The sequence below is a fragment of the Salvelinus namaycush genome, chromosome 42, assembly GCF_016432855.1.
Source record: "Salvelinus namaycush isolate Seneca chromosome 42, SaNama_1.0, whole genome shotgun sequence".
NCBI lineage: Eukaryota > Metazoa > Chordata > Actinopteri > Salmoniformes > Salmonidae > Salvelinus > Salvelinus namaycush.
Window position 1 is genome coordinate 3,261,164 of NC_052348.1, and position 25,550 is coordinate 3,286,713.

General features: G+C 42.6%; 1 protein-coding gene across 1 annotated transcript; it reads left to right on the top strand.

The window, feature by feature from the left end:
* The first annotated feature begins 545 nt into the window (after positions 1-545).
* On the top strand, positions 546-18,312 carry LOC120034651 (alpha-1D adrenergic receptor-like). The gene is made up of 2 exons (XM_038981229.1): positions 546-1,497; positions 17,726-18,312. The coding sequence occupies exons 1-2, from the start codon at positions 546-548 to the stop codon at positions 18,310-18,312; spliced, it is 1,539 nt and encodes a 512-aa protein (XP_038837157.1).
* Positions 18,313-25,550: the final 7,238 nt, after the last annotated feature.

A 25,550-nucleotide genomic window follows, 5' to 3' on the forward strand; every position in this document is an offset into this window, starting at 1 on the left:
CATCGCAGTTATTAGGCGACGCGTCACTTAATCCACTTGCTAGGGAGGAGCGCAGGGCTCAGATGCTGGGGTCCTAGGCAGGCTGAGACTCTGTCTTACGGGTTGGACTTCTTACTAAAAGAATACCAACAGTGGACTAGAATCGGACCATCCGGTGCTATGGAGCTACAAAAATATACTTACTGATACTTCATTTGAGATTTGACATTTTTACTACCTCAAAGAACTCAAAGAAAGTCCCTGGCTGGAGCAGTCTTCAGTTTTTAAAAAAAAGGAATAGTTGATCCTGCATTTTCAGACAGAGGGATGGTGCTGTTATTGCGCATCGGTTTTTATTTTTGTTGGGGAAAAATTACGCATTTAATAGATGAAACAATCTAGATTACACTGGAGATGTTTATAAATTCAAGACAATTCACATATGTGAGAAGAATGTCCCATTTCATCTCGTTTTCTTTGCATACTGGAAACAAACAAAACATTATGAATACCACTTTGTTTTCCCTTGGAATCAAACTATAACATTTTCTTTATGGAGTTTCAAAATGAAATATTCTAATTTGATGAACGAAAGCAATGATGAAATATATTTTGAAAAAGCTCTCAACGAATCCTTCCTGGACCAAATCTTATTCACAGACAACAGCACCAACTCCACCAGCTGCACGAACATCACACTGGACCCCCAGGTCATTGCGGTCGGGGTCTTTCTATCCGTGTTCATCTTGGTGGCTATCGTTGGGAACATTTTGGTTATCCTCTCGGTGCTATGCAATAGACACTTACAGACCGTCACCAACTTCTTTATAGTCAACCTGGCCATAGCGGACTTGCTATTGAGCATTATTGTGCTGCCTTTCTCCGCGTCTTTGGAAGTGCTGGGATGCTGGGTGTTCGGCCGGGTCTTCTGCAACATCTGGGCAGCGGTGGATGTGCTCTGCTGCACCGCGTCCATCCTCAGCCTCTGTATCATCTCCATAGACAGGTACATCGGGGTCAAACACTGCCTCAAATACCCCACCATCATGACGGAGAAGAAAGCCGCTGTCATTCTGGTGGTGGTCTGGGTCTCCTCCATGGTCATCTCCATAGGACCGCTGCTGGGATGGAAGGAACCGCCGCCGACCGACGAGAGCGTCTGCAGCATCACCGAAGAACCGGGCTATGCCCTCTTCTCCTCGCTCTTTTCCTTCTACCTCCCGCTTATGGTCATCCTAGTGATGTATTTCAGGGTCTACGTGGTGGCCCGGAGGACTACCAAGAGTTTAGAAGCGGGGGTCAAACGGGAGAGAAATAAGTCGATAGAAGTGGTGCTCAGGATTCACTGTCGGAGCATGCTGGAGGATACTTCCAAGAATAAAAACCACCCGTTCCGGAGTTCGCTGTCCGTGCGCTTGATGAAGTTCTCCCGTGAGAAGAAGGCTGCCAAAACCCTGGCGATTGTCGTCGGGATGTTCATCCTGTGTTGGCTACCGTTTTTCTTTGTTTTACCACTGGGTGAGTGTTGGTTTGCATTATCAACATTTAATTAGCAATTGATTGGGGGTTAAAGAGGTCCACAATAGAGGCTACAGTCTAATTGCTTCTCTGTTTTAACCATATGTAAAATATGTGTCTCAGAATCTGTACGTTTGTGGGTGCGCTCACTTGTGTGATCAGTAGGATTCGCTGTATTGATTGACGAGTGTGCATTTTACTGCGAGGATGTAGCCTATACCTCGTGTCCATATCACTCAAATACGATTAAATTACTTTTAAGTTATATCTTGTTCACTGTGCTTATGTTTACATATCGAAGTGCACTATTTAGAACGTGAAACATTATTAATTAAGCAAGGATGTTTGAAATTCATCCAAGTGCATAATTATTATGAGAAGGTTGCGCGCATCGTGCAAACTTCGAATAAAATACAGTCTTTTCATTTCTGAAATTGTGAGGTATTGGTTTTTCTTTTTTTTCTTTTCTAGAAGATCAACGTAGCATACTGAGAAAATCCACAATTACGCACAATTACGCACTACATATATTCGGTAACAATGTACTAAAACCTATCATGAAGAGTTGTAATTCTGGCATGCGGCATCATTACACATAACTATAAGTCCGATTTGTCATATGCCTATATACAAGTGCAATTCATCGATGTATTGTTTGCAGTCCATAGACATAAAATGTCCTTCAAAGGCGTCATCAATTGTGCTTAAAGCCCTACTGTTTGGTAGCAGTATGTTGAAGAGCAAATACAAGCCATTCCTATTTCTTTCCTGACATAAAAGTACACAAAAAAAAACTATTTTATTTATCATAGTGATTAAGGAGTCACATTAAAATATATAATATTCCCCACCAACATTAGACAACCATACAGAACATTTGAATTGCTTAAATAAGTACATGAAATCAATGATAAGAGAATAGTCAGATGAATTGATAACTGACACAGACATGGTGGTGTTGCAGGAAGATTGGCATGCCATGAACCAAGAGGTTGTGTGTTCAAATCCCAGGTGAGGACATGTTGAATCATAATTACTGTATAAATGAACATGCACCATGTCATCGTGTGACAACTATGTATGTTTAAAAAGCTGTGTGTAATCAACTGCACAGCCGTTTTTAGTTAAGATTCCCAAACAATAGTCTCTACTTGAATGAACATATGAGTTGAGCAAACATCATTTTAAATTGACAGAATTTTTGGGGACAAAGTTTTCTCAAGTTGGAGCTTAGTTTGGGCCAACGAAATGTTTTTTAGTTCAGGTTAACACTTGGACAAGAAAAGTTGAGCAAACAGAAAAAAGGCTGTGTAACCGGTTACTTAATAATAATTAGTTGAAATAACTAGAGTTGTGGGTGTTTGTTCTACAGTGAATCTCTCTGCAACAACAGGTCAATGGAAAAAAGGAGTCGAAAGGGTGTAGGAGGTGTTCAAACACAACACATAGATACACAACACATAGATACACAACACACAGATACACAACACATAGATACACAACACATAGATACACAACACATAGATACACAACGCACAGATACACAACACAATATACTATACAGATCATCAAACAGCAAAAAAAACTATGTGTAAGAGTAAAGTGCAAGAACCGTTGTCTGATGGTGATTTGAGAAACAAACAGGTGACTTGCTCACAGAGCAGCAGACAGTCAATAAAATGCTAATGAGTTGAAAGGTGCTTTACTGGTGAAATGGGGTCAGATGTAGAGACGAGAGGCACAACAGGAGTTAATCAAATACCACCCTAATTATCTCAGGTAATAGGTTTTATAAGGAGCATCAATGAGAAAGACTGGGGCATAGCGGAGCCATTTATGATAACATCCCACTGGGCAAAAACTGGTTGAATCAACGTTGTTTCCACATCATTTCAACCCCTCCCAAAATGATGTGATGACATTGAGTCAACATGGAAAACTGATTGGATCAATGTAAAGGGCATTTCATATTTTTGTCACCCAAATTTTAACCCAAGTCCAATGACATGGTAACATTTGTTGTTGATTTCACGTTGAATTCACGTTAGTTGACAACTCAAATCAAAATTAGATGGTGAACTGACGTCTCTGCTCACTGTGATGTCAAATAAGAAAGACACACACATTGTACACACCAATGGCGGTCAGTGCCATTTAAGATGAGGGAGGACACACCTTTCTTTTCATGAGCATGGCCTCTTACAGCATGTTGGATGGCTGTCATTCATAATCCATTCACCCAGTTCAATGTAACAGAGATAGGTTAAGGCTACTACATGATACTGACGTTTTCCCTATACCCATCATGAGGTTGCTACAACCTAGCCTATGAATGAAAGTTTACAACATAGGTGCACACAGGTCGAGGGAACATTTTCGAGGTGACAGAAAGTGTCATATGGACAGACAGTGACACATTCAATACTGCCTTGCACACTCTTGCCTGTATTTAGCTGATCTAGGGTGTAATCATTAGTCCAGCAGTTACAAACAGAGAGTTTCTACTGCACAAATTCAGGAAAGTTTATCCCCGTTTCGTTCTGATTACTTCCATTTAAGAAACGTTTCTCAACAGAATATGGCTAAATGAATACACCCCTGATCACACGTAAACACAGTTCACTTTCATAGCAGCCATGTTGTATCCCTTCTCGCATCTTTTCACTTCGTTTGTGGACTTCAATCCACAACACATCTGCTAAGTCTATGACATTAAAATACCTATTTATTCAGTTCCGTCTGACTGCGCAATCCACTGTTTCATCAGACTAGCCAGGGAATGTATAAACTTGATCTCCACTGTAAAAAGCATCCAGACATTTTCTCACATTTCTTTTAGACTAACATTTCATTTTCAATGGCGGAAATATGTATAAACCTTGCTGTCTGTCTCTATGACATTTACAACATTGTTTCAATATTCAAATTCTATCTCCAGCTGACCCATAGTAATGAATGTGTCGGGAGTCGGAACGAGACAGACAGGCAGGCAGCGTTTCCCAGCCAGTTGAAATCATGAATCAGCTGGCATCATTTTTATGGATATACAGTGCATTCGGAAAGTATTCAGAACCCACTTTTTCTACATCCTGCCTTATTCTGAAATTGATTAAATTGTCGTCGTCCCCCCCCCCCCCCCCCCCCCCCCCCATCAATCTACACACAATAGCCCATAATGACAAAGCAATAACAGGTTTTTAGACATTTTATCAAATTCATCCCCCCAAAAAACTGAAATATCACATTTACATAAGTATTCAGACCCTTTACTCAGCACTTTGTTCAAGCACCTTTGGCAGCAATTACAGCCTCGAGTCTTCTTGGGTAGGACGCTACAAGCTTGCCACACCTGTATTTGGGGAGTTTCTCCTATTCTTCTAAGCAGATCCTCTCAAAATCTGTCAGGTTGGATGGGGAGAGTCGCTACACAGCTATTTTCAAGTCTCTCCAGAGATGTTCGATCGAGTTCAAGTCTGGACTGTGGCACTCAAGGACATTTAGTGACTTGTCCCGAAGCCACTCCTGCGTTGTCTTGGCTTTGTGCTTAGGGTCATTGTCCTGTTGGAAAGTGAACCTTCACCCAAGTCTGAGGACCTGAGCGCACTGGAGCAGGTTTTCATCAAGGATCTCTTGGTACTTTGTTCTGTTCATCTTTCCCTCGATCCTGACTAGTCTCCTAGTCCCTGCCACTGAATAACATACCCACAGCATGATGCTGCCACCACCATGCTTCACCGTAAGGATGGTGTCAGGTTTCCTCCAGATGTGACGCTTGGCATTCAGGCCAAAGATTTCAATCTTGGTTTCATCAAACCAGAGAATCTTGTTTCTCATGGCCTGAGAGTCTTTAGGTGCCTTTTGGCAAACTCCAAGCGGCCTGTCATGTGCGGAGTGGCTTCCATCTGGCCACTCTACCATAAAGGCCTGATTGGTGAAATGCTGCAGAGATGGTTGTCTTTCTGGAAAGTTCTCCCATCTCCACAGAAGAACTCTGGAGCTCTGTCAGAGTGGACATCTGGTTCTTGGTCACCTCCGTGAACAAGGCCCTTCTCCCCCGATTGTTCAGTTTGGTTGGGCGGCCAGCTCTAGGAAGAGTCTTGGTGGATCCAAACGTCGTCCATTTAAGAAAGATGGAGGCCATTGTGTTCTTGGGGACCTTCAATGCTGCAGAAATGTTTTGGTACCCTTCCCCAGATCTGTGCCACACAATCCTGTCTCTGAATTTTATGGACAATTCCTTGGACCTCATGGCTTGGTTTTTGCTCTGACATGCACTGTCAACTGTGGGACCTTATATAGACAGGTGTGTGTCTTTCCAAATCATGTCCAATCAATTGAATTTACCACAGGTGGACTCCAATCAAGTTGAATAAACATCTCAAGGATGATCAATTGAAACAGGATGCACCTGAGCTCAATTTCGAGTCTCATAACAAAGGGTCTGAATACGTATGTAAATAAGGTATTTCAGATTAGATTTTCTTATAAATTTGCAAAAAAATCTAAAAACATGTTTTCGCTTTGTCATTATGGGGTATTGTGTGTTGATTGGTGAGGACATTCTTTTATAGATTTTTTTTAAATATAAGGCTGTAACGTAACAAAATGTGAAAAAAGTCAAGGGGTCTGAATACTTTTCGAATGCACTGTATACAAAGAAATGTCAATTGAAAAATTAAACAAAGTGTAGCTAGTTTGCAGTCTTTCCAGCTTCAGTTGGAAGTGATTGTTTTATCTGTGTTGTTGGCTAGCTCCTCGGAACAACAGTGTCCTAACAAGTGAGCACATTTTCTATGCCAGGCGAAATCGCACCTCATAAGCTCATTTTTATGGATGCATCCAAATAAATGTCACTAGAAAACAGCTTAAACAAATGCAAATGCAGCTACTGTTGCTGTTATTCTGACTGCACTTTTTGAAGTGACTGCAAGTTAGTCATAGTTGGCTAGCTAGCAAACAAGGGATAAGAACGTTGCCAGCCAGTATGGCAATGGAACATTTAGAAGGAACAACTGGGTTTTCTAGCTAAGTGATTGAAATTGAAAGTGGAAAACAAAAATATGAAATCCCTCTATCTCTCTCTCTCTTGCTTTTCCTTTTTTTGGAAGAAATGTATTTGTTCAAAACTGTTCAACTATTGTCTTTCTCTCTCTGAGTCAACTACTCACCACATTTTATGCACTGCAGTGCTAGCTGGCTGTAGCTCATGCTTTCAGTACTAGATTCATTATCTGATCCTTTGATTGGGTGGACAACATGTCAGTTCATGCTGCAAGAGCTCTGATAGGTTGGAGGATGTCCTCTTGAAGTTGTCATAATTACTCTGTAAGTCTATGGAAGGGGGTAAGAACCATGAGCCTCCTAGGTTTTGTATTGAAGTCAATGTACACAGAAGAGAACAGAAACTGTAGACCTTCATTGCAAAACAGTGTATTTTAATCAATTATTTTGATGACGTGAATATATTTAGTCTAGTTTTATATAAAAAGGATAACTTATAAAATGTTTTAAAATGTTTCTTTTACTGAAATTCACTGAGGAGTACAGTCCTCCCCGTCCTCTTCTGAGGAGCCTCCACTGGTACACACACACTCTATACCTCGTCCTTTCTATTGCATTATTTACAGTACGTATCAGGAAAATCATTCAAAAGATGGCCAGCACCACTTCATTAGTTCCACCCAGCGCTCAAATATTTGGCTGCAGTTCTATATTCTTAACAACAGAACAACAGAACAAATGGACTGTGCCCCCAAGATAGACAAAAGATTTTAGAGATGGGTAATTCTAAAAGCGATATTCTGGCAAACATTGCTTTTGGAACAATGCGGGAGTTTAGTCAGGCAGGAGTTTAGAGAGGGTGGCATCTTTTAGAAGTTTGCAATAGGGCTTTCTATAATGGGAAATCCTATTCGCACCACAGATGTTAGGTTGAAAAGGAAAGTGTGTTTAAAACCATTGGGGATTTCCATCTCAATGGACCACTGTTTGTAACATTGTTGCAAGCCACCACAGCCTTGTTTTGTATAAGCCTACACATAACATACTATGCCTACTAATCAAGTTGAGTTCCTTAGATTTCATTTCCTACAATCCCCCGGAATGTTATTGTGCGTACTTGGCTGTTGGCTGGCTGATAGCGTCTCCTGGCACGGCCCCAACCAGCACGCTCTGCTACTTGTGCCAGGCTAGCTGAGCCCCCCCCCAGCCCCAGCCTTCCAACCTCCCAGCCTCTCAGTCCTCCAGCCCTCCAACCTCCAGTCCCTCAGTCCCCAGCTCCCCAATCCTGATTCAATTACGTTTAAGTTATATATCTCTTTCACTGTGCTTGTGTTGACATATTCCAAGTGCACTATTAAGAAAGTGAAATATTAAACAAGGATATTTCAATTTCATCGACACGAAAGAGTCTATTAAGAGAGATGGGTAATTCTAATTGGAGTAGTCAGGCCGCTGACCCCAGGAACACAATGGTCCACTGCCCTTATGACAGCTGTAATTGAATTCCTCCCATAGTCTCAACAACACACGCCCAACAGCCAGGATGAGGGGAATAAAAAGGAGGAGGGGGAAGGGAGGAGGTAAAGATGGCACCATTCCACACGTACAATACCCCTCTCGTTCTTTTGTTCTCCCCCCCCTTCTCAAAACGTCTCTGCCTTTCCTGTTCATGTCTCTGAGTTAGCCACGCAATGGCTTGGGTAGAACGAAGTGAGAAGCATGGCTTGGTAACCTCATGATAATGCACAGAGCGAGGAAGTCAACTACCAAGACATTTCATTCAGGGCGCAACAATAAATCCACAATAAGTAACCACTGAAGGCATTGTCATCATCTTAGGCTAAAGAAATGTGGCTCTGATGATGCTCGTGACTCAATTTCTGTGGCTCCAGTCCCCATGACACATCTATTTGTGTTGGAACACAAGCTTTTAGCATTTGTCCGAACACACAAACGCACACGCAAACGCACACGCACACGTACACAAACACACACACGTACACACATACACACATACACACACACACACACACACACACACACACACACACACACACACACACACAGCCTTAAATAGTTACCAAAATCTTTCAAATGTCATCACCTCACCACTCAAATGTAGAGCGACCCTCCAATTCTAGGAATGCAGAGCAGTTGAAAAGAGATAATGTTTAACACTTCTTCTACGAGCCTTATCGCTGTAGGAATGTCCGTGTTAATGTGGTGGCGGAACTGCGACAGACTGACAGCAAGAGAAAATAATGTAATACAGTCAGCCCAACGTTTCACTTTTTCCAATAAACAAAATGTCAGTGCTGTCCATAGGTCTAATCCGAAAAAACGGAGAGAAATATAAACTTTGGGGCCGTGTGCTGTTAAAGCCGAGGAACAAAACGAAAAATACATTTTGAGGCCGTAATGTCTCTGCCTTAAGGAGATATACTAGTCATATATTATACGCATTTTCTACATTGTAGAATAATAGTGAAGACATCAAAACTAGGAAATAACACATATAGAATGATGTAGTAACCAAAAAAGTGTTCAACAAATCAAAAAAATATGTTATATTTGAGATTCTTCAAAGTAGCCACCCTTTGACTTGATCAAAGCTTTGCACACTCTTGGCATTCTCTCATCCAGCTTCAACTGGAATGCTTTTCCAACAGTCTTGAAGGAGTTCCCACATATTCTGAGCACTTGTTGACTGCGTTTCCTTCACTCTGCGGTCCAACTCATCCCAAACCATCTCAATTGGGTTGAGGTCTTCACGATTATTCTACAATGTAGAAAATAGTAAAAGAAAGAAAAACCCTTGAATGAGTAGGTGTCCAAACTGTTGACTGGTACTGTAGATATCCGAACTCCGTACTTTTACAAACAGAACAGACACGTTGTACGTAACCTGAAACTGTAATTACGTATCGCTTCTGATTGTTACAAAGGCATCTGATGATGGCCTCGGCACCAGTATCAAAATGTTATTGAAGACACTGATGTTGTAAGGAAGGAGGCCTTTGACTCCAAGCAAAACGAGACTACTGTATGGATTTGTCCCAAAATGGGCTCCTGAGTGGCGCAGCAGTCTAAGGCACTGCATCTCAGTGCTAGAGGCAACAGACCCTGGTTCGATTCCAGGCTGTATCACAACCGGTGATTGGGAGTCCCATAGGGCAATGCAGAATTGGCCCTGCGTCGTTAGGGTTTGGTTGGGGTATGCCTTCATTGTAAATAAGAATTTGTTCTTAACTGACTTGCCTAGATAAATAAAGTTTGCGCCATCTCCTACATAGTTCACTCCTTTGACCAGAGCCAAATGGGTCAAAAGTAGTACGCTATATAGGGAATAGGGTGCCATTTTGGACATACCACATGACTAATATGTTGTTGCGCTTTTTTCGCATGATACCATTATGAATATCCCCATACCCGTGGCGGGGGAGAGGTGGGAGGGGGCAAGGGGAGCTCTGCTTTGCCAAAGGAAATAATTAGCTCAGGAAAAACAGGCCTGCACGATGTTATCTTTGAGGATTTTTTTTTTTTTCATTTCACATTCTTGATAGGTTCTGAGAATACTTTGGCCAATAGCGAGAGGGGCTTTGCCATTTGTTTCTCTCATCATCTATTTGAAAGAAGACAAATTGTGAGGGCTTGTCAAATTTAGCAGGTTGTGTCCAACAATAGGCTACCTCTGTAAGCATAGCCTTCCCCCTTAACTATATATATATATATATAATTATTCTTGCGTCTGATAGGCCTACAGCAGGTTGAATATTGGACAATATTCAACCTGCTGTAGGCCTATCAGACGCAATAATTATTATTCTTCCATACCTTTTTCGTACGGCCAAATGGGTGGAACACTTAGACGATTTGTCCACTTACTCCATTTGTACAGAGACGGATCTTTCTTAGCACTTGTAAGCATTTCCGCAATCAACTCCTTTCTCCGTGGCACTCATCTGTTCACTCTGATTCATAATGGACCACTATTCCCAGAAACCAAAACTAGTAAAAACAGAAGATTGAACCAGAAGTGTGTCCTACCATGTCCTCTTGTGCTTTTCTCAGCCACATCTCTAAAGGACATCCAAAATAACTAGTCTGGACCAAGAATCGTATTACCTTCAACACGCCATAAAACAGACTTAAAGGGATACTTCATCCAAACGACAAAATGACACATTGGTTGCCCTACCCCGGTCTATGGACATGGAGTGCGGTGTTACCTTGTTCATAGACTACTCACAGGGATAAGAAAAACGATGTCATTTTTTATTTGGTTGAACTATACCTGTAACACTCTCTTGAATGGGGCGGCAGGTTGCCTAGTGGTTAGAGCGTTTGACTAGTAACTGAAAAGTTGCAAGATCAAATCCCCGAACTGACAAGGTAAAAATCTGTCATTCTGCCCCTGAACAAGGCAGTTAACCCACTGTTCCTAGGCCGTCATTGAAAATAAGAATTTGTTCTAAACTGACTTGCCTAGTTAAATAAAGGTAAAATAAATAAGTACAATTTAAAAATAAAAAAAACTCTCTTGAAAACAGATACCCTATGAAGGCTTACAGAAAGCGTAAGTAAAAACCGCAAGTTAGTATTCAAAGTATCTAAGTATCATATGGCCCAGCCAGATCCATCAGCCAGACCTGTACGTGACTCACTCCAAGTGAGTGGCACCTGTCAAAGCTTGCACAGCACTCATTACACTGTAGCACAGTCCTTTGTAGCCCTCTCCACTCAAGGTTTCAATTACAAAGCATTGATTCATAGAATAATGACCTTTACATTGAGTGTCGTCTTAAATTAAGTAATCCTCTCCCCCAACACTACACCGCAGTTGATTGACAGGTAGGTCATTTGCTTATTATAAATGGCTGACATACTGAATAGTTTCCAGGTAACAATTAACTTAAAACCTGCCGTTAAAATGCTTTATAACTTTTTGTAAGCATGTATCAGCCATTATAACTGTGTCACAATGTATTATATCTGCTGGTTCTAAGTATGACAGAGTTTCTCCTGGAATTGGGAATATTACAGCTGAGATGTCACCAGCTCCTCACGCACTTAAAAGTTTACAAACCTGCATTTTTCAAAGCATTCAATTTATAGCTTAAATTGATGTATACAGGGCCTTCAGAAAGTATTCACACCCCTTGACTTTTTCCACACTTTGTTGTGTTACGGCCTGAATTTAAAATGGATTCAATTGAGATTGTTTGTCACTGGCCTACACACGATACCCCATAATGTCCAAGTGCAATTATGTTTTTAGAAATGTCTTGAGTCAATAAGTATTCAACCCCTTTGTTATGGCAAGCTTGAACAAGTTCAGGAGTAAACATTTGCTTGAGAAGTCACATACGTTGCATGGACTCACTCTGTGTGCAATAACAGTTGAACATCATTTTTGAATGACTACCTCATCTCAGTACCCCACACATACAATGATCTGTAAGGTCTATCAGTTGAGCAATGAATTTCAAACACAGATTCAACCACAAAGACCAAGGATGTTATCCAATGCCTAGTAAAGCAAGGCACCTATTGGTAGATGGGTAAAAAATAAAACAACCAGACATTGAATATCCCTTTGAACATGGTGAAGTTATTAATTACACTTTGGATGGTGTTGCCGGAGAGGAAGGAAACCGCTCAGGGATTTAACCGTGACTTTAAAACCGTTACAGTTTAATGGCTATGATAGGAGAAAACAGAGAATAGATCAACAACATTGTAGTTCCTCCACAATACTAACCTAAATGACAGATTGAAAAGAAGGAAGCCTGTACAGAATACACTTATTCCAAAACATGCATCCTGTTTGCAATAAGGCACGAAAGTAAATTCTAATTCACATTTCAGCAGGACCATAATTTAAAACAGAAGGCCAAATCTACACTGGAGTTGCTTCCCAAGAAGAGAGTGAATGTTCCCGAGTGGCCTAATTACAGTTTTGACTTAATGCGGCTTGAAAATCTATGTCAAGGCTGTCTAGCAATGATCAACAACCAACTTGACAGAGCTTTAAGAATTGTAAAAAATAATTGACAAATGACAGAGTCATCCATGATTCACCAAACTATATTCCTCCATATCCACTAACTGAAGTTACTTGAAAGGATTTTTTTTTTAAATAATAGTGTAAAATGAACAGCTATACAGAAAGACTCATTGGACGCCTAATTACAGAGGAGGAACTTCTAGATGCAATTAAAGCCTTCAAGTCCGGGAAAACTCCAGGTCTGGATGGCATACCAGTTGAGGTACAGTACCAGTCAAATGTTTGGACACACCTAGAAAGAATTTATAAATATTGCACAATCCAGGATTTTGCAGCTGGTTTGTGTTTCATTTTCAATAAATTTTCGAACATTTCAAAAACCTGTTTTCACATTGTCATTATGGGTTATTGTGTGTAGACGGGCGAAAAAATTATCATATTTAATCCATTTTGAATTCAGATTGTAAGACAACAAAATGTGCAATAAGTCAAGGAGTATGACTACTTTCTGAAGGCTGGGACTCTGGGAACTCTGTTAAACTGTCACGACTGAACTTTTCAAAACCATATCCTCACAAAATACTAAAACAAAACATCTTCTCGATAGAGAAGCTCCACATAAGAGACTCCGTAATCTCCTAAAAGCAGTTTAAGTACTATAAAGTAGTTATTCATCTCCGGCTGCTGATGTGGTCATGGCAACAGCGGCGATGTGTCAAGGCATCAAGCCAAATCAATCCAGGCACTTCCTAAGTAGCATATGACTCGTGACTACAATCGGAATTCATCGCTCAAAGTTGATGTCATTTTGCCAATTAGAATCAATACACAACTACTTTGTCCCATGATGCCTTGTGTCTGATAGTTCATTTTAATGCTGTGTTGTCGTGTTGAACCAGTCAGCAGTGAAGCCTCTGGGAAGAACAGGACCAAAGGGACATAAATCTCTCCTTCTGGCAGATGTAAATTGGCATGACTCATTCTTGAAACACGATTCCTAGCTCCGCACCAGATGAAAGCCAATGTCAAACTGGACAGATGAGGGCAGACTAGGGGAAGGAGGGTATAAAGTTGTTTATATGACACACACCCCCTGCGGCAAAGTTAGAAGTGTGTGCATGTGAATAATGAATCTGTGTGTACTGTATACACAACAGACCTGGGTTTGAAATCTTTTCAAATACTGTGAACGTTCCCTTGAGTCTGCCTGGATTGCCAGATGGGCACACTTTAGGGACTAATTCATTGGTTACATTGCGACAGGCAAGCTCAATCACAGCAAACAGCAAACTAGTGTATAGTTCCCCCAAAAACCAGCAGAAAAGAACATGCGCTGTATACAACACATTGATAGTTGTATCTTTGTTTCATCATCAGCCGTCTACATAAAGAACACAACACTAATAAGGAGAGAAAACGAAGCAAGCCTCAAACAATGAACCGCCGGTTAGTTTCACTCTGTCTACATCACCCACCTAATGGTACCGAGTCTTCCTGTGGGGCCCCTCTATGGCCCTGTCTAACAACAGTACAGTAGTAGCCTAATGGGCCACATACATCCAACAACAGTACAGTATAATGGTGTCATCAGTCAGATCCCACACAGGGGGTCACACGGGGTTGTCTGGTTCTTTAAAGGGATAGTTATGTACAGTAATGCCCCAAAACTCCGGCTTGGTGGTGGCGGGTTCCTCAGAGCAACACTAGCACACCAATTACCCGTTACACACAAGCACACGCAAGACACACCAATTACCCATTACACACAAGCACGCGCAGACACACCAATTACCCATTGCGCACACACACGTATGCACACACACACACACACCAATCTTGTCCAAAGGAACACGCTTTCATCTCAGAGACCTGACTACCACCCAAATTACCACCATACTGGCCAAGAGAGGAGGCCTGTTGTGACCCTATGTCAGGTTGTTAAAGCCACTCCAGTGGGTGATGATGGTTGATGATAACCTCCCCTCTCTCACTACGCTACCTCCCTTCCCCTCTACTTGCAAGTGTCCCTCTCTTTTGCTATGTACATCTTTGCTACTGGTATAGTGCCTGTGAAGCCGGTGCAACGCTGACACTTGCAAGTAGACTGCGTGTGCGTGTGCGTGTGTGTGCGTGCGTGTGTGCGTGTGTGTGTGTGTGTGTGTGTGTGTGTGTGTGTGTGTGTGTGTGTGTGTGTGTGTGTGTGTGTGTGTGTGTGTGTGTGTGTGTGTGTGTGTGTGTGTGTGTGTGTGTGTTTTCCTCACAAGCATAGTAAAACAAGGAACATTTGGACAAGTGGGCACATTTCACCTGTCCCCACAAGGAAAAAGGCTATTTTAGGCTTAAGGGTTAGGGTTAGGGTCAGGGGTAAAAGTAAGGCGGTACGGTCTGGTACGGTGACCCGGCAAAATAAATCATGTGGGTACGTCGTAGCAGTAAAACATGAGCCTATCACAATAATTAAATCCAAATGTCAAGAAAACTGTAGGCTATTACATCAATTGGCTATTGCACCAATGCATAGACAACGAGGAGACAGCCTACAGGGAGGAGGTCAGAGACCTAGTCGTGTGGTGCCAGGACAACAACCTCTCCCTCAATGTGATCAAGACAAAGGAGATGATTGAGGACTACAGGAAAAGGAGGACCGAGCACGCCCCCATTCTCATCAACGGGGCTATAGTAGAACAGGTTGAGAGCTTCAAGTTCCTTGGTGTCCACATCACCAACAAACTATCATGGTCCAAACACACCAAGACAGTTGTGAAGAGGGCACGACAAAGCCTATTCCCCCTCAGGAGACTGAAAATATTTGGCATGGGTCCTCAGATCCTCAAAAGGTTCTACAGCTGCACCATCGAGATCATCCTGACTAGTTGCATCACTGCCTGGTATGGCAACTGCTCGGCCTCCGACCGCAAGGCACTACAGAGGGTAGTGCGAACAGCCCAGTACATCACTGGGGCCAAGCTTCCTGCCATCCAGGTCCTCTATATCAGGCGGTGTCAGAGGAAGGCCCTAAAAATTGTCAAAGACTCCAGCCACCCTATTCATAGACTGTTCTTTCTGCTACCGCACGGCAAGCTGTACCGGAGCGCCAAGTCGAGGTCCAAGAGGCTTCTTAACAGCTTCTACCCCCAAGCCAAGACTCCTGAACATCTAATCAAACGGCTATCCAGCCCCTCTTTTACCCTGCTGCTACTCTCTGTTTATTATCTATGCATAGTCACTTTAACTCTACCTACATGTACATATTACCTCAATTACCTCGACTAACCGGTGCCCCCGCACATTGACTCTGTACCCGTACCCCCATGTATATAGCCTAGCTTGTTATTTTACTGCTGCTGTTTAATTATTTGTTAGGGTTAGAATTATGGTTCGGGGTTAGGTTTAGGGTTAGGAGTTAAGGTTAGGGGTTTGGGGTTAAGGTTAGGTTTAAAGGATTTTTTTTTTAAATGTTAAACTTAATATTCATCCTCTCCAGCACCACCCCAACATCAACATATGTTAAAATTGGGCGTTTCTATGTTTGTAGTAAAAAACTTAGAGGAAGACAAGTTTTTCCAGCAACATTGGTGTGCCTTATGTGATTTTGACCACTTATGAGTAGGCATTGCCTACGAATTAATTGCCTACTAATTGGTTGATGATGTCATTGGAAACATTTATCTTCTTTTTTTTGTACAAAACATAGAAAAGCGCCATTTTCACATATGTTGATGTTGGGGTGGTGCTGGAGATGATGAATATGAAGTATAAAATATAGAAATGTCCCTTTAAGGCTAGGTTAAGCCATAGAGATTTAGGGTTAGGGGTTAAGGAAAATTGGATTTTGAATGGGAATCAGTTGTTTGGTCCACACAAGGATAGTGTGCGTGTGTGCCACGTCAGCTCCAATCTAAACTAAACTGCCCACAGGTCCCTAAGGAGAGGGCCCAGGCCAGGGCAAGTAGAGATGAAGGAAAGGAGGGCCAGTCAACACCGTGGCGGAGATGAGATGAGATTAGGGACGTGGGGGCTGTACCAAGCGTTCCTCTCCACTAAAACATCTCTACCGAGAGTACCATTTTTCGTAGCTGTCTATGTACCTCTACAAACCAATGCTGGCACGAAGGCCACGCTCAACAAGCTGTATAAGACCAAAAGCAAACAAGAAAATTCAGTTCCAGAAGCGGTGCTCCTAGTAGCCGGGGACTTTAATGCAGGAAAACTTCAATCTGTTTTACCTCATTTCTACCAGCATGTTATATGTGCAACAAGAGGGAAAATAACTCTAGACCGCCTTAACTCCACACACAGATGCGTACAAAGCTCTCCCTCGTCCTCCATTTGGCAAATCTGACCATAATTCGGATGTTGCCTGTAATCCATGGCTTCTGGTTAGGATATGTAACTATGGTCACTGTGGGGATCACGTCATCTATGCACTTATTGATGAAGCCGGTGACTGATGTGGTATACTCTTCAATGCCATCGGATAAATCCCGGAACATATTCCAGTCTGTGCTAGCAAACAGTCCTGTTGCATCCGTGTCATCTGACCACTTCCGTATTGAGCGAGTCACTGGTGCTTCCTGCTTTAGTTTTTGCTTGTAAGCTGGAATCAGGAGGATAGAGTTATGGTCAGATCTGCCAAATGGAGGACGAGGGAGAGCTTTGTATACATTTCTGTTTGTGGAATTAAGGTAATCTAGAGTTTTTCCCCTCTAGTTGCACAGGTGACATGCTGGAAAACATTTGGTAAGACAGTTTTTCAGATTCCCTGCATTAAAATCACTGTCCCTATATAGCTGTTTATGGCAGTATACTGTACATCTCGTTGAGTGCAGTCTTAGTGCCAGTATCGGCTTGTGGTGGTAAATAGACAGCTATGAAAAGAAATAGATGAAAACTCTCTAGGTAAATAGTGTGGTCTACAGCTTATCAAGAGGTATTCTAACTCAATTGAGCAAAACCTAGAGACTTCCAGAGATCGCGCACCAGCTGTTTTTTTACAAAGAAACTTACACCTCCCGCCTTAACCTTACCTGAAGAAGCTGCCGTTCGCTCTTGGCGATGCATAGAAAAAACAGCTAGATGTATCTCATTTGAGGCCAATTCTCGTCTTACGCACAAAATGTCAGAGTTTAAAAAATGAAGAGTGATTAAAAATGTCTCGCACAGAAGTTATCTTAAAGATGATCACAGATCCTAACGCCTCTCTCCTCTGTCCCCTCCCAGGTTCCTTCTTCCCGGCACTGAAGCCATCTGACATGGTCTTTAAGGTCATCTTCTGGCTGGGCTACTTCAACAGCTGCATTAACCCTGTCATCTACCCGTGCTCCAGCAAAGAGTTCCAGCGCGCCTTCACCCGCCTCCTCCGCTGCCAGTGCCACCGCCGCCGCCGAGTCCTGCGGCGCTTCTACGACCAGCGCTGGCGCACGGCCGTCAAGGGCCATCACCACCAGGGCATAGATGGCAGGGAAATGGGTACTATGGGTATTGGCGATGCCAGTGTGACAGACTACCGGCCGGGGTACGCCATCAACCATGAGTCGTGCGGGAGCTCGCACTACTACAAGGGTACTCAAGGACGTTCACTGAGTTTTAAAGGGTGGAGCCTGTTCTCTCAGAAGTCATCGTTCCATCTCAAGGAGAAGATGAACAATCTGTCCAATAAGATTAAGGGAGGCGTCACGGCCCCCTCCCTTGCGAGGACAGAAATTGACACGGTTTCCATGGGGATTTACAACGAAGTCGCCGAGCAGAGCTGCTATCAGATCTATGACCTCACAGAGTGCTACGGCCTGAAGGAGACAGACATCTAGATTCTAGAGGGACAGACAAAGGGAGTGGCGAATTTGGATGGCCACTGTCATTCAATTGCTTAACCTTCTTCAATGACATTTGCAGTGACGCGGCAAGTGAAAGCGCTTGCTGGTTGCCATTGGAGTATCAACATGGGGAACGACCAATATACTTCCTTCCTTAAATAACCTAAATGGGGTTTGCCGTTGCAAAGCAGAAAGACGTAAAAGTCAAAGGAAAGTGCTCTTTTTCACTTGCACCATGGAACGGAATGCGGAAATTCCACAAAATGTAATATCGGAACTTGGGGTTATCATGGGACCATTTGACCAGCAAATAAACAAGACTGGGGGAACATTTGTCTGCAGAGAGTTGTTTGGACATCGATCAAAGGCTTGAGTTCATTTTGTCTGGAAATGGCCCAATTTGATCCAAGCACAAATAGCTCCAAAATATGATATCAAACCTTAATGATTGTATCGTGTTTGTTTCATTTTGTTGGATGGCGATTGAAGTGAAGTGGAATGGAACGTTATTTATTTGAGCTAAAAGACAAACGCAGAACAATAAGTGGGTCTGGAAAAGGCACTTTCTGGACAGGTGGCAAGATGTCAAACTGACTTCTCATTGATAGGCTGGGATCATCAGCAGCCAGTCAACTATGTCCTTTGAGCATTCTCACTCTCAAGTCCAAACAGCTCAACCCCTACAACCAGCAGCAACATCGAGACACAAAGTCACAACTCACAACCCCCATTCTACCATAACCTACAGACAAATACCCCTTTTCTAGGGTATCAGATCATCCGGCTCGACTTAACACAACGCAGCTGGGCATAGACGTGTGTTCTCTTAGAGAAAACACATATATCAAAGTGAAAGCCACTGACTTGAATGACGAAAGCATGATATGAGTAAAGATAGGGTAATGTATGGGTAATAATATCTGCATATGATTATTTTGCTAAGTGAATGAGTGAAGTGTGATGATCTGACATTAGCAGACCTCTGTGAAAAAGCATTATAAAAGTGATGGGTCACATTCAGACTGGAAACAATGTATGGTGCAGTTGAATAATTATCGTGGTGTATTTACCTTACCTGCAATCAGAGCCAGAGAGAAGAGAGGCCATTTATCTTTTGAAAGGACAAGGATTGACAGAATCAAATCCTTGAACACATGGATTACAGTATTTGTCTGTTCTTTGCATTGCCAAAAATACGCTTTTGTTTCGTTTGTACTTGCTGATGGTTCAATGACGTCTGTCAATGTTAAGCAAAATAAAATGTCAGTCCTGGAGGGCCTTGGTCGGTGCAGGCTTTTGTTCCAGCCTAGCACTAAAACGCTAGGCTGAAGCAATTCAACGGAACAACTGGTGAAACCTTAACTGGCTGTATCAGGTATATTGTACGGTGGCTAGGTTCGGACAAAATACCCACACATACTACACACCACATATGCATTGTAACTACATATTGTACTGTACCTGTCATTCCCAGCAGGTGTCACTATTGGCAGCTGCTATTTACCATTTACTGAAACCCCCTACCAGCTGCATTCCCTCACAATCACAATTCAGTTCAAATGTCCATGATCACATCAACGACGTCTTCTCTGACACCATTTGAGTAATAGTAGCACTACCAGAGTAGTAAAACTACTGTACCACAGATGAGGGCATCAAAAATGGTACCTTGCCTCTGTGTGTCACACACCGAGTGTACAAAACATTAAGAACACCTTCCTAATGTCGAGTTGGTTGTCTAGGTCTTAATTGAAAGGGGAAAAAACTAAAAGCTGCAGACACTAGAACCTGCATGAATGAGTTTGACAGCCTTGATCTACACTGAGTGAAGGTGATTTAACAAGTGACATCAATAAGGGATCATATCTTTCACCTGCATTCACCTGGTCAGTCTATGTCACAGAAAGAGCAGATGTTCCTAATGTTTTGTCAACTCAGTGTATATCCCCCCCCAATAACTTTTGAGACAAAGGAAAGCACTAGACATAAATCATAGTCCACTGTGTCCTAAACGGCACCCTATTCCTTATATAGTGCACTACTTTTGACCAGAGCCCTATAGGGCTTAATGGGGGATAGAGTGCCATTTGGGACGATGCCTTAAGTACTGTATGAGTCAGCCGCTGTGTTAGGGGCCTAGCCAAAATTTCTGCCAAGCTGACAAGAACAAAATGGCCATACAAGCAATTACTCCAGACAGAGACTTCAGCTAAGAGGACTGAGAGAGGGAGAAAGAGAGACAGAGAGAGAAGAGAGTGAGAGGGAGTTTCAAGTTGTATTGTCATGTGCATAAGAACAGTGAAATGCCTTCCTTGCTTTCCAAACAATGAAGTAATCAATGTCAGTAGTAATACAATTGAAGTCGGAAGTTTACATACACTTAGGTTGAAGTCATTAAAACTTGTTTTTCAACCACTCCACAAATTTCTTGTTAACAAACTACAGTTTTGGCAAGTCGGTTAGGACATCTACTTTGTGCATGACACAAGTCATTTTTTCAACAATTGTTTACAGACAGATTATTTCACTTATAATTCACTGTATCACAATTCCAGTGGGTCAGAAGTGTACATACACTGAGTTGACTGTGCCTTTAAACAGCTTGGAAAATTCCAGAAAATGATGTCATGGCTTTAGAAGCCTCTGATAGGCTAATTGACATCATTTGAGTCAATTGGAGGTGTATCTGTGGATGTATTTCAAGGCCTACCTTCAAACTCAGAACATCTTTGCTTGACATCATGGGAAAATCAAAAGAAATCAGCCAAGACCTCAGAAAAAAAATTGTAGACCTCCACAAGTCTGGTTCATCCTTGGGAGCAATTTCCAAACGCATGAAGGTACCACGTTCATCTGTACAAACAATAGTTTGCAAGTGTAAACACCATGGGACCACGCAGCCGTCATAGCGCTCAGGAAGGAGACACGTTCATTCATTTTAATCCCACTTTGTAGTGGAACAAAATTTGAAACAATTCAAGAGGGGTGAATACTTATCAAATCAAATCAAATGTATTTATATAGCCCTTCTTACATCAGCTGATATATTAACGTGCTGTACAGAAACCCAGCCTAAAACCCCAAACAGCAAGCAATGCAGGTGTAGATGCAGGAAAAACTCCCTAGAAAGGCCAAAACCTAGGAAGAAACCTAGAGAGGAACCAGGCTATGAGGGATGGCCAATTCTCTACTGGCTGTGCCGGGTGGAGATTATAACAGAACACGGCCAAGATGTTCAAATGTTCATAAATGACCAGCATGTTCAAATAATAATAACCACAGTAGTTGTCGAGGGTGCAACAAGTCAGCACCTCAGGAGTAAATGTCAGTTGGCTTTTCATAGCCGATCACTGAGAGTATCTCTACCGCTCCTGCTGTCTCTAGAGAGTTGAAAACAGCAGGTCTGGGACAGGTAGCACGTCCGGTGAACAGGTCAGGGTTCCATAGCCGCAGGCAGAACAGTTGAAACTCGAGCAACAGCACGGCCAGGTGGACTGGGGACAGCAAGGAGTCATCATGCCAGGTAGTCCTGAGGCATGGTCCTAGGGCTCAGGTCCTCCGAGAGAGAGAAAGAAAGAAAGATAGAAAGAGAGAATTAGAAAGAGCATAATTAAATTCACATAGGACACCGGATAAGACAGGAGAAATACTCCAGATATAACAGACTGACCCTAGCCCCCCGACGCATAAATACTGCAGCATAAATACTGGAGGCTGAGACAGGAGGGGTCAGGAGACACTGTGGCCCCATCCGATGATACCCCCGGACAGGGCCAAACAGGCAGGATATAACCCCACCCACTTTGCCAAAGCACAGCCCCCACACCACTAGAGGGATATCTTCAACCACCAACTTACCATCCTGAGACAAGGCCGAGTATAGCCCACAAAGATCTCTGCCACGGCACAACGCAAGGGGGGGGCGCCAACCCAGACAGGAAGACCACGTCAGCGACTCAACCCACTCAAGTGACGCACCCCTCCTAGGGACGGCATGGAAGAGCACCAGTAAGCCAGTGACTCAGCCCCTGTAATAGGGTTAGAGGCAGAGAATCCCAGTGGAGAGAGGGAAACCGGCCAGGCAGAGACAGCAAGGGCGGTTCGTTGCTCCATAGCCTTTCCGTTCACCATCACACTCCTGGGCCAGACTACACTCAATCATATGACCCACTGAAGAGATGAGTGTTCAGTAAAGACTTAAAGGTTGAGACCGAGTCTGCGTCTCTCACATGGGTAGACAGACCATTCCATAAAAATGGAGCTCTATAGGAGAAAGCCCTGCCTCCAGCTGTTTGCTTAGAAATTCTAGGGACAATTACGAGGTCTGCGTCTTGTGACCGTAGCGTACGTGTAGGTATGTACGGCAGGACCAAATCGGAAAGATAGGTAGGAGCAAGCCCATGTAATGCGTTGTAGGTTAGCAGTAAAACATTGAAATCAGCCCTTGCCTTAACAGGAAGCCAGTGTAGGGAGGCTAGCACTGGAGTAATATGATACATTTTTGGGGGTATAGTCGGGATTCTAGCAGCTGTATTTAGCACTAACTGAAGTTTATTTAGAAAGTAGAGCATTGCAGTAGTCTAACCAAGAAGTAACAAAAGCATGGATTAATTTTTCTGCATCATTTTTGGACAGAAGGTTTCTGATTTTGGCAATGTTACGTAGATGGAAAAAAGCTGTCCTTGAAACAGTCAAAAGAGAGATCAGGGTCCAGAGTAACGCCGAGGTCCTTCACAGTTTTATTTGAGACGACTGTACAACCATCAAGATTAATTGTCAGATTCAACAGAAGATCTCTTTGTTTCTTGGGACCTAGAACTAGCATCTCTGTTTTGTCCGAATTTAAAAGTAGAAAATTTGACGCCATCCACTTCCTTATGTCTGAAACACAGGCTTCTAGCGAGGGCAATTTTGGGGCTTCACCATGTTTCATTGAAATGTACAGCTGTGTGTCATCCGCATAGCAGTGAAAGTTAACATTATGTTTTCGAATGACATCCCCAAGAGGTCAAATATATAGTGAAAACAATAGTGGTCCTAAAACGGAACCTTGAGGAACACCGAAATTTACAGTTGATTTGTCAGAGGACAAACCTTTCACAGAGACAAATTGATCTCTTTCCGACAGATAAGATCTAAACCAGGCCAGAACTTGTCCGTGTAGACCAATTTGGGTTTCCAATCTCTCCAAAAGAATGTGGGGATCGATGGTATCAAAAGCAGCACTAAGGTCTAGGAGCACGAGGACAGATGCAGAGCCTCGGTCTGACGCCATTAAAAGGTAATTTACCACCTTCACAAGTGCAAGTCTCAGTGCTATGATGGGGACTAAAACCAGACTGAAGCATTTCGTATACATTGTTTGTCTTCAGGAAGGCAGTGAGTTGCTGCGCAACAGCTTTTTCAAACATTTTAGAGAGGAATGTAAGATTCGATATAGGCCGATAGTTTTTTATATTTTCTGGGTCAAGGTTTGGCTTTTTCAAGAGAGGCTTTATTATTGCCACTTTTAGTGAGTTTGGTACACATCCGGTGGATCGTGAGCCGTTTATTATGTTCAACATAGGATGGCCAAACACAGGAAGCAGCTCTTTCAGTAGTTTAGTTGGAATAGGGTCCAGTATGCAGCTTGAAGGTTTAGAGGCCATGATTATTTTCATCATTGTGTCAAGAGATATAATACTAAAACACTTGAGTGTCTCCCTTGATCCTAGGTCCTGGCAGAGTTGTGCAGACTCAGGACAACTGAGCTTTGGAGGAATACGCAGATTTAAAGAGGAGTCCGTAATTTGCTTTCTAATGATCATGATCTTTTCCTCGAAGAAGTTCATGAATTTATTACTGCTGAAGTGAAAGCCTTCCTCTCTTGGGGAATGCTGCTTTTTAGTTAGCTTTGCGACGGTATCAAAAATAAATTTCGGATTGTTCTTATTTTCCTCAATTAAGTTGGAAAAATAGGATGATCGAGCAGCAGTGAGGGCTCTTCGATACTGCCTTTCCAAGCTAGTCGGAAGACTTCCAGTTTGGTGTGGCAATTTTCTGGAAGCTTGCTTCAGAACTCGGGTATTTTCTGTATACATTTACATTTAAGTCATTTAGCAGACGCTCTTATCCAGAGCGACTTACAAATTGGAAAGTTCATACATATTCATCCTGGTCCCCCCGTGGGAATTGAACCCTGGTCCCCCCGTGGGAATTGAACCCACAACCCTGGCGTTGCAAGCGCCATGCTCTACCAACTGAGCCACACGGGACCGTATACCAGGGAGCTAGTTCCTTATGACAAATGTTTTTAGTTTTTAGGGGTGCAACTGCATCTAGGGTATTGTGCAAGGTTAAATTGAGTTCCTCAGTTAGGTGGTTAACTGATTTTTGTCCTCTGATGTCCTTGGGTAGTCAGAGGGAGTCTGGAAGGGCATCAAGGAATCTTTGGGTTGTCTGAGAATTTATAGCACGACTTTTGATGCTCATTGGTTGGGTCTGAGCTGATTATTTGTTGCGATTGCAAATGTAATAAAATGGTGGTCCGATAGTCCAGGGTTATGAGGAAAAACATTAAGATCCACAACATTTATTCTATTAGGTCCAGAGTATGACTGTGGCAGTGAGTAGGTCCAGAGACATGTTGGACAAAACCCACTGAGTCGATGATGGTTCCGAAAGCCTTTTGGAGTGGGTCTGTGGACTTTTCCATGTGAATATTAAAGTCACCAAAAATGTGAATATTATCTGCTATGACTACAAGGTCCGATAGGAATTCAGGGAACTCAGTGAGGAACGCTGTATGTGACACACACTGTAGTAGATTAAACAACATGGAGGCCCAACGAAATCTTGGTTATCTCGCCCAAAACACTGCATGTGTGATAAAATGGTATCTTTGCCCCAAGTCTAATCCATCAGTCTCTAAGCCCTGTCTAAGCCATTCAGGCTTAGATTGTTTTAAGAAGGTCATACCAAGGATTATTTTGCTATTTGATTTTGAAATGTAAGACCCTTTGAAGTATAAAAAAAATATCAACAAATTATTTGATGAAAAAGTATTTTTGGCCTTACTGCTATTAGCCCATACAAACACATTGAATAACATATTCTCTACATGGAACAACAGATATTCCAAAAATATATCAAAAGGAAGTCTGGGGAAGGGTACCAAAAATTTCTGCAGCATTTAAGGTCCCCAAGAACACAGTGGCCACCATCATTCTTATATACGTAGAAGAAGTTAAGAA